At 40.2% G+C, this 10,482-nt stretch overlaps 1 protein-coding gene across 1 annotated transcript in view; it reads left to right on the forward strand.

The window, feature by feature from the left end:
- The first annotated feature begins 982 nt into the window (after positions 1 to 982).
- The window catches only part of IKZF2 (IKAROS family zinc finger 2), a 67,609-nt gene continuing 58,109 nt past the window's right edge, over positions 983 to 10,482 (forward strand). Inside the window, exon 1 of the mRNA XM_025202489.1 lies at positions 983 to 1,243. Coding sequence (XP_025058274.1) covers positions 997 to 1,243 — 247 coding nt within the window. The 5' untranslated portion in view covers positions 983 to 996. The remainder of the gene's footprint in view (positions 1,244 to 10,482) is intronic.

The following is a 10,482-nucleotide window of genomic DNA, read 5'->3' on the forward strand; positions in this document are numbered from 1 at the left end:
ACTGATACACTGAATTGATGGACTTGATCAGAGGTGCCCCCACAGCACTCCATTAACTTCTTTAGGATTTGGATAATTCCCTGAGGACCCAATTCAAAGCTTGATTGAAGTCAATGGAAAGATTCCCAGGCTGTACATCAGTCTAACAGGGCAAACAGGCAAACATGAGAAACAATAGAATGCACTTATCCCATTTGTATACATGAACTGTGAACCAAAACACAGCTGGCCCAGTAAGTCTCATTTGCCTTGGCAATCCTCCATTACATGATTAAGGCACTGCCAGCAGAAAAGCAGGGCTTCATGTATCAGCTCTCTCCTCTATCATGAAACATGTCTGTGCAAGAACTGTGATTTGGAGATTATCTACACACCACACATACCCTGCTTCATTAAATCATTGCACTTTGAACTCCTTTTGTAAGGAGAGTTCATTTCTATGTACTTATTGACTGTGTAGTTCCCTCTCTCACTCTGGAAAACTGCACATAAATACACAAATGCTGGGGCTAAGTATGTAGGGATAGGTGAATATTTTTGACAACTTGTTCCTTGAGCACAAAGAATGCAGTACTACTTACATTTGGTGTTTGTATGGAAGGAAGGTGGTTCTTATGGTTTAGATAATAGACTGGGGTGTAGGAGATCTGGGTTCAATTCCTAGCTCTGTCATGAAATCTCTGGGTGACCTTGGGGCAAGTCACTTCATTGGGCTTTAGTTCCCTGTCTGTAAAATGTAGATAAAAAATGTTTATTCCTTCAACTGTATCGCGTCTTGGATTGCAGATCAGTTAGAGTGAGGTTTATGGCTACCATATGCATATGCAGCACGCAGCACCTCGCACAATGGGATTCTCATCTTGGTTGGAGTTGCTAGGCACCACTGTAAATAATACTGATATTGGTATTAGCTCATTGGAACTAGGAAAAGATTGATTTTTATTATATATACATATATATTTTTCCCTAATTTCAGCAAATTCAGTAAAGCTAGAAATGCAAAGTGATGAGGAATCTGACAGGAAACCCCTGAACCGGGAAGATGAGCTCAGGGGTCATGATGAAGGAAGCAGCCTGGAAGAACCCCTCACTGAGAACAACGAGATGGTTGATAACAGAAAGATCCAGGATCTGTCAAGCGAGGGAGGAATCCGTCTTCCGAATGGTAAACTGAAATGTGACGTCTGTGGCATGGTTTGCATTGGGCCCAATGTGCTAATGGTACATAAAAGGAGCCACACTGGTAAGCAGCTGAAAGGAAAACTGGTGACTGCCTGTGGCATCTGATGTTGATATTACCTGACAACTATTCTCTTGCCTTTTTATTCATGGGTGACAATGGGCTGGGGAGGGAAAGGATGGATTTGCTTTTTCAAAATTCTGGTGGCATTCTGTTGTTGGCAAGCAAAAAGCTTCCTCAGCATTGAATCCCAACCTTTGCTTCTTAGGCACAGCAAAGAAAAAAAGTCCGGAAATCAGCCTTTGCTGTTCTTGACCAGCAGCAATATGGTAAAAGTTCAGTGCCAGTAAAATTGACAGTATCCATTTTTGCATGCCTTTAAAATTAAAAGAAGTGGCCAAAGTTACTAGGTTCACAGCTTTCAGACTTTAAGATGTGGGTCTTTATAAAGATTTTGTGAAAACCTTGGGCCACACCGAGATCAGAACCCTGGTTCAAGAAAGCACGTAGGTGCTTATTTGTAAACATGTACTTAAGTCCCATTGAAGTTAAGTGCATATTAAGTGCTTTCCTCAATCTGGGTCTGAAGGAATGCCTTCTGCTTTTATCAGAGTTTTGGGGAAAGGTCTTGCTTGCTTTTTTTATGCCTTTTCATATTGCTAATGAGCAGAGGGATAACCTACCCTTAGATATTAGGTATTCTACATATATAACTTAACTTCCAAGGTAGAAAAAAAGCAGTGGGTTAACATAGAATAAAAATATTTGTATAGTCCCTTCAAATTAATATTTGCAGTCAAGTGGTATGCACTTGATGACAAAGAAATCAATAGAACCGCTGTACAGAGCTATAATAAATATATAGTTAATGCTCTGTATACAAATTGTATTGATGATATTTAGCCTGTATGTATAATGCAAAATACTGCAGTAACTTTTATGATGCATTCATGATTTTAGACAGCAATAACAGCAGGGGAAAAGCATTTGTTAGAGAACTGAAATTTTGATTGACATTTTGACATACCATTACTAGGAAAGGAAGAGTGAACAGTCAAGTATAACTTATATAGCCAACTAAGTTCTCAGTTTTTTGATAGTCCCTGAAAGTTCTTTATGACATGTACATACATATGAGCATATATACTAGGTACATCAAAGCCCATTTTTATTTTTAGTGTCCAATTTAGGCACTCACATGAGATGTTTCTTTAGGTACATAATTAAAAAAAAAAAAGAAGTTTTTTGATGTGCTGAGCACTGGTAGGTTCTTTACTTACAGTGGATCTGCCATACTTTTAGGTACCCACTTTTAAACAAGCAAACAGAGTGCTTTCCAGTATGTTTTCTTATATATATGCAGAGGTAGAGAATGTGTAACACTGGAATTTTCTCAAAGCTATTAAAATTTCCTTATAGAACTATAGCTCTTTCCCCTGAGGTAGGAAGGCTGTGATTCACTACTCTATAGAGACGATTTGAAGCATGTAGAAATGGCATTTCTTTTATTCTGTACCCCGGCACACTCCTCTTAGTCAACCAATTTGCAATCTAGGCTGCTGCTTCATTCTTCACCATAGGAGGGGATTGCTTGCATGTCCATATCCTTGACTTTAATGGCAAGAGAATAAAATGTTAAAAATACTATATAGGGGGAGATACCTCAAATATAGCATCACATTGTCATTTGGAACGAGCTAGCCTGAAACTTTGGGCATGCCCCTGAGTCCTAGATTATCTGTGGGTATATAGTCCCAGAGGGAACACTGGGAAGGAAGTTATTTTAGCTAGTGAAAAACGGGGAGGCCTATTATGTGTCAGCCCTCACAGACCTTGAGAGAGTTCTCATATTCCTTTATCCCCATGAGTTTTGCTGGGCAATGCACATGTGTTGGCACCTGATTCCCCGTTACTCTCCTGCATGGCTTCCTTGGACCATGGCACAATCTGGCCTTCTGTTTGCAATGCAGAAATTGAAATTCTTTTTCTCTTCAGAAAATGGAGATGCCTTCCATAGCAACAATGTGGCATACCTTACAAATTGTACACAGCCCTAGTGGCCACAATGCTAATCATTGTAATTTGCATGTCCTGTGTACCCCGTGTTAGATGCCTCCTTATTTCACTGCATGGTCTGCCTTAATTGCAGCCTCCCTGAGGCACTCCTCCTCCTTTACTGGTGAAGGATCCCTTGACCCCTTACTGCCCACAGTCAGAGTAAGAAAGTAAGCTCTGCCAAACATAGGACACTGGCGCAGATTATTCCTCCCAGAGCAATGGTAAAAGCTATCAATGCTCAATTCAGCTTTGGGTTTGCTCCTAGAACAGTACAGTTTATTCAGGATTTGTAGTAACTTCACAAAGGAGCCCATAATGCTACAGCTGTTTGCAATCATTACTATAATACATTAAGCCTTTTAAGGCATTGATAATTCAGTTGAAGCATTTTTCTAAACTCATAGGGGACCCTAAGTTTTAGGATTTCCATTTATTTGTCATAAACGAACGAATGAACAAAAAAAAACCCAAACCAAAAACAACCCCTCCTTCCCACCCCCTCCTCCCAGACTTCAGCACAGGAATGAAATGTGCATCACTAGACAGTTTGTGCTGCAACCTCCCCACTCATTTCACGAGAACAACGTGTAAAGTCTCATTTACTTCCCTTCTGTTTCCACCCTGTCTTGTCTTTTCTTCCAAACCTCACATTATATGTTGCCCACAATAAGTTTGCTGATCATAGCATCTGTACAAGATTTCTGTGTTACTGCATAAGCTAGGTAATCAGGTAATATTGTCATCGGATACTCCAGGCACTCGTTTGGAGGTATTGAGAGGAAAAAAAAAGTAGGGACAATAATTCAATTTGAGGAAATAAAACAGGAATTCTGGTGTTGAAAGTGAATCTTTTCTCTTTCTAGTGTTAACCCTTTATGGGCATGAAAGAAACTCATGCCTTCCCACTTTCAGCAAAGCTGATACCACTTATTACATTGATGCTCTTCTGTAGCCATGCCTTTTCCTTAAGTGAGGTGTATGTGATTTCCTCACTTACTCTGAATAGTAACTTATTCCATAATACCTAGCTCTGCCTGAGTGCTTTTCATCACTTGTTATCAAAGTGCTTTACAAGGAAGATGGGTATCATTAACCTCATTTTAATGATGAGGAAATTGAGACACAGATGGGTGAAGTGATTTGCCTGTCTTAATAAGACAGGTCATTGACACGGCCAGGACTGGAACCCAAGTCTCTTGAGTCCAAGTAATGCTGTATCCACTAATCAGTGAAAGTACTCATGGTCAAGTTGTTTTTCACTGGGAATAATCATATTAGTACCCCTGTGTTAACCCACATTTACACATTGGTAAAGTATCTTATTTATTCTGTTCTAGGTGATATCTTTGCGGGGACTCTCATACCTTTCTTTTCAATCCATGTTCAATTTAGTACCACAAAGTAGAATGAAATAATATTTACCCATACCTGTTACATACAGATGTACATGAAGCTGAGGATTTTTGCTGTTTTTACTTGCACATTCATAGCATAAAATTTAGAGAGCTATTTTAACTTTTGTTTCATGTAGGGAACAGGCTTTTTGGCACAATTTGATAAGAGAAGAAAAACCCAGTTGTGCTAGTATAGTATTAAAATGATATTTGTGCTTAATATGATTAACCAGAAACAAATACATACCCTTATTAAATGGCTAAAATAATTTCACTCGACTGTCAAAAACAATTTTTGTGAAAGCTTAAAATAATTTAATTCATAAGACAGTTGCAGACACCTGCCTCTTGCAATATGGAGTTATTTAGCATAGGATAGAAGGATCAAGGCTGTAGGGTTAAATGAAGGATGAATGTGATATAATAGTCTGAGTATCTCAATCAGTGGTTCTCAACTTTTTTTTTAGGGTTATGGCACCTCTCAGTAGGCTTAAGGCACGCCTCGGAAAATGCCAGCTCTTTGTTTCCACTCACTTTTTTGACTACAGAAAATTAAGAGAGCAGACCTCAAGAAAGACCACAACAGGTCAGAATGTTTTTGATGCTATGGATTCATATTTGAAATCCCTGGCTGGGTCCACACGAGCAGGGGCATGCCTTGACAGGAGCACAAATAGTAGTGGCACAAACTTGTGCTGCTACTTTGTGTCCTAGTGCATGCCCCTGCCTGTGTGCTTTGCAGCAGGACCTATTGTACCGCTATGCCATGTGCTGTGCAGGGGTGTGAGAGACCAGAGCTAGCCATCCCACGTGCTGAAGCACCCCATGCCCTGGCCAGCTGGTGAGCGGACCCTGTAGAGATGGGGGAGCAGCATCTCCATCTCTGCATGCTGCAGGGCCACAGTGTTGAGCCTCCCTGTGCCCCAGCCAACTTCTTCTTGCCTGGCTGGGGCGCAGTGTACATCAAGACAGGAGCAGGCAGTCTTGGGCTGGCTGCTTCCCTGTTTGTGTGCCTCAGCACAGGGGCTCCACTGCAGAGCCCCCATGCTGAGACACACTGTACCCCAGCCAGCTGTTCCCATCTTGCAGCACACTGCACCCCAGCCAGCCAGGGAGGAGCTGACTGGGGCACAGGGTGCCTCAGCAGGGGGGCTCCACATTGTGTGGAGATGAGAGACCAGGTCCAGTCTCTGCATTTGTTCTGGTGCTTGCCACTTTGGCGTGGTTTGCGCCACTTTTTTCTAGGTTATTTTTTTTGCTACCGGGAAATCCCAGTAGCAAATTTTTCCCCGGCATTGCAAATTAGCAGCAGCGAACACTGATTAACATGCAACTGGTGTGGTTTGTGGCACTGCAAAGAGGTTTGAAGCATCACAAACCACACGTACCTGCATGTCTGGGTCCTGCCCCTGGGTTTATCTTGTGGATCGTGTTTGCAGACCTAATGGTGTTAATATTGCGTGACACAGTGGGGCACCTCCGGATCTCTAGGCATTCCAGGGTGCTGTGGCACCTGGGTTGAGAATCGCTGATCTAGATGAACAAGCTCACAAATATCCAGCATAAGAAATACGGAAATTGAACAAGTTTATCCCCTCCCCTTTTTTTTTAGTTCAGGTCATGGTTAATTTCCATGCTTTCCCTGTCAATAGTTTAGTAGTACAGCTATTATTTTATTTATAGTCAAAGAACAAAATGAATTTGGAAGCAGTTGCGGCAACAAAGGAATAGGAGGAAATGTATCTTCCTATGGTTCGATTAAAAAGAAACAAAAAACCTAACATGGAGGATGAAAATCAATTTTATTATCAACACCAAACTAACATTTTTCCATACCTGCTTGGGCACTGCAATATTTCATGAAGAGTTAAAGATGAGTGTTTTGTAAGTATCCCTCTTTTAGTCTTTTAAATATTCTTTTAAGAGCAAACTTAACAGCCAAACCAAAAAGAGTCAAAGTCCCTGGAATGCATTTTCTTTAGCACAGGTCAGATTTTAAAACCTTTCCTCAACTCATTAACACAAGGACTGTTGTAGTAAGTAAGAGGAACTTTGAGCCAGTGTTTAAATGGTTAAACTCACTGTGAAGTACCTTTGCCTTCCATAATAGTAAATGAGACTAGCACTTTTTTGTGAGTTGACTTCAGTGCGAGAACTTGTGGAAAAAGTTATTGCTCAAAACTTTTGGATTCTGGCTCTCAACTCGCATGTGAGCAGTAATTTGGTATACCAATGCCTGCATCGCCTTAATTTCCATTAAAAAATCACCAGCGTATATGCAGCTTTCTTTAAAAAGTGTATTTCATGGAGAAAGCAATTGGTTGAATTTGGAACCATTTTCCCTGCTTTCTTGAAGGCAAGAACGTAACATTTCTCTCCTACAGTGCTTTACTGGCCATGTGTGTTTTGAGTCTCGGTACAAAAGTTTGATCAGTTTTGATTTGCTCCTTGTCCTCAGTTCAACTGCTGTTTTTGATGCAGAACATATCAGATGTATTTCACAGTGGTGTGAAATACAAAGAAGGATAACTCATACTGAAACTTCTGCACAGCACTTCCGTGATAGGGTAGATTGACTATATGAGGAAGTTCTCCAGTTTATGCAGAAGTTGCTTTTTGAGACCATGAAATACTATTTGAATACTTGAAAATATTCCTGGAAAATATTTATATAATGTTAATCATTAGATACTGATTTTGATTTGTATCATTTCAGATTATCAAAATATAGTATGAATATCCAAAGTAAAAGGATCAAACTTAAAAATAGTTAGAAAGGTCTAAATTCTACAATCCTTACTTTACCAGAATTTTCAGGTACCAATTCACCTTTGCCCCTTGTAATGTTTTACATTGGCATAAATGACAAGTGCAGAATGCTATGCAATCAAGAATGCTAGCTACTGGTGTAGATGACTACACAAGAGGTACATATGGAAAGTTAAATGGGCTTTGTGGTCATTTTGCTTTAGTTAAGATTGAAGTATTTAGGCCTTGTGTACTCATAACCTACCTTCCTTTGTTGCCAGAACTGCTTGTGGCAGACATCACCTGACACTACTGTGCCACAAATCCAAGTGTATCCATGTGTTTATGGCATCTTGTTTGTGGTTGTGCTCCACAGCTGTGCTACAAGAGTGCAAACTGCACCTTAAGAAAGCACTTGCTGCTGAAGGAACAAAGGCAGAAACCTTTTGCCAGACTCTGGACAGAGGCAAAAACCTTTAGTTCACTCAGCACAGGTGGTATAACTGTCAGGAGAAAGGAAGGTTTGTCCACAGCAAGAAAGGGTTGGGTGTGAACACACTTAAAGCTTTGCCAGCAGCACTGGAGTTTTGCCAGAAAAACTTTATAGTGTAGGTGAGGCCTTAATTACACAATTGTTAAATAATGGCTTAACTTTGCCTTTGCCTCTGTAGGAGCAAAAGAATTTTTAACGTATCATCATAATAGTCTACAAACAGAAGGATGTCAGGAAAGGGAAGGGAGTGAGTCTGAAGGGATTATTTCTCTTTTTGGGTTTGTTTTTCAAAAATAGCTTGAAGGATTCAAGGATTGTTTTTCAAAAATAGCTTGAATGCCTATCAAAAAAATCAAAAGTCTGCCCAAGATGAGCAGCCCACCAGACTAGCATGGGTCTTATTATAAGAAGAGATGGGTTATAACCAACAAAACACAAGGAAATGATGCATCTAGCATCACATCCTGGCACCTTTTATCTCCCACAACCTGAATGACCAGGTATCCACATACAGCAGGAGGCAGCCTTCAACACTGGTTCAGGGTGAGGCTTCAAAATTATACCATCTGGAGTCAGGAACAGATGTCTTAACCAGTCTGTCACCACATCCCTTGAATGCCTGCTATGCTCAAATTTCAGTTTCTGAGGCTGCTGACAGGCATTCCATTAGGTGTGATGAGATCTAATCCGCAATCCCAACAATCATGCTTACTGCCATGCCACACGTATATGGCAGGAGGTGCAATTTGTAGGATCAGGGATCAGATTCCAATAGTGTCCTGTTGCTCTTGCAGGGGGAGCCTGGTATCATGATCATTCAGCTGATTGGTGCTCCTAGCTGTGGTAGTCCACTGGAGCCTTTCGCTGTAGTGTGCTTCTGTGGTTGGGACTGCCACTCAGATGATCGGGAAGTATGTATAATAACTTTGTAATTGATTCCCATTGCACTTGATATTGAACATGTGACCAGTGCTGATTAGCTTATCAGTGCTCCAATCCCCAGGATTACTCCAGAGCCCTTCAAAGTATAGGTGCGCGCCTGAGGCCGGAGGTGTCTATCAGCTGACTTGTACTCCCAACCACAGGAACGCACTAGAGTGAAGGGCTCCAATGTGCTCTCACAACTGGCAGCACCTAGCAGCTGACTGGTACTCCCAGCTTTGGTAGCACATGGGAGCCCTTCAAGGCTCTGATGTGCTCCTAGGAGTCTTGAAGGGTTCCAGTGCACTCCTGAGACTGGGAACACTGTTTGGTGCTGACCATGTTCAGTTTAAGGTGCGATGAGAACCAGCCACAAAGTTATTACACATATTTTTTAATAATAATTTTATGACTTATTCCCTGTTTTATGACTCCATTAATTGCCTGAATGTCTGGCCTGGTTACTACTTAAGACGTGATTAACTGGTTAATCACATCTGAAGTGTAATGTCTGCTGGAGGCCTAAGTGAAAAACTTTTCTGTTCTCAAAAGTCAAAAGAGAAGTTATAAGAATATCAAGGTTTTTATTTTGCCTATAAGGAAAGAATAATAACCAAGGAAGCACCTAAATCCCAGCAGAGAATGGGGAATGGTAAAGTTATTGCAAAGAGGGTCATGGCAGGTGAATAGGAACAACTTCTATTGGATGCGTGAAAATCAGGAAGCAAGTAGAATTGTGAATTTATCAGGATTAGTATGCTAGAATCTAGAAACTTCCACAAGGCATTCAAAGCATCCAGTGACATAGACTTAGTCGTGGATAAACCTGAGTGGATTATTTTGATATTCAGGACTCACCTTTTAAAGTATGAATTTCAGTAGATATTTGCTTCTCATGTTTATTATAGCAAATGTAAAACTTGATGATCAGTAATGTAAATGTGTGACCAGAACTAGTGATTGTTCTACATGTCTGAAGTTTAATGAGGTAGCAGGAAACAAATGATTCAATGGACTGAAATAAAGAAATAGTTTTTTAAGTAAAATGTAAACCTTATAAAGACACAAGTAGTTAGAAAAGGAGGGATTCATTCAATTCTTAAAAAGTGCTGAATATTAGATTAGTCAGGATAAAATTAGCCACCAAGTCGGTCTTTGTTCATTGATGTGGAAGAATAAAACATGATTAAATGACACTTTTGCAATGAAGATGTATTTGATGTCATCAGTATTAAAATGTATCAATATAGTAACTTAAATTCCTCTTCCAGGATTTTGGAAACTCTTTAATTTTAAGTCTGTTCATATTTAACATCCAGAAACATCAAATATCAGTTAGTAGCTTGTTGGTTATTCTATAAAAACCTGATTTAAAACTTAATAAGAAACTTGCTACTTTCTTTAATGCTTACAATATGTTTGTTTCAGTATAGTGCACAAGCATGTGGTTGAGTCAGGGCATGGAGAGATGACGTGTTTAAACTGATTATCAACAGGTAGTAGACAGATAATGCAAGCCCTAACCCAAAGTAACTTTGTGCTGTTAGTGTGGAATCAATCATAAAGATCAAGGGTGAAACTCTACCAATGTTGGATCAGTCTGTCCACATGTGTGTTGCAGTAGGCATTTGCTAAAAGCAAGCAAGCCTGTGCTTGGCAAGCATAGCAACTGGTTTGTCCATTCCTGC

The sequence above is a fragment of the Alligator sinensis genome, unplaced genomic scaffold, assembly GCF_000455745.1.
Source record: "Alligator sinensis unplaced genomic scaffold, ASM45574v1 scaffold730_1, whole genome shotgun sequence".
NCBI lineage: Eukaryota > Metazoa > Chordata > Crocodylia > Alligatoridae > Alligator > Alligator sinensis.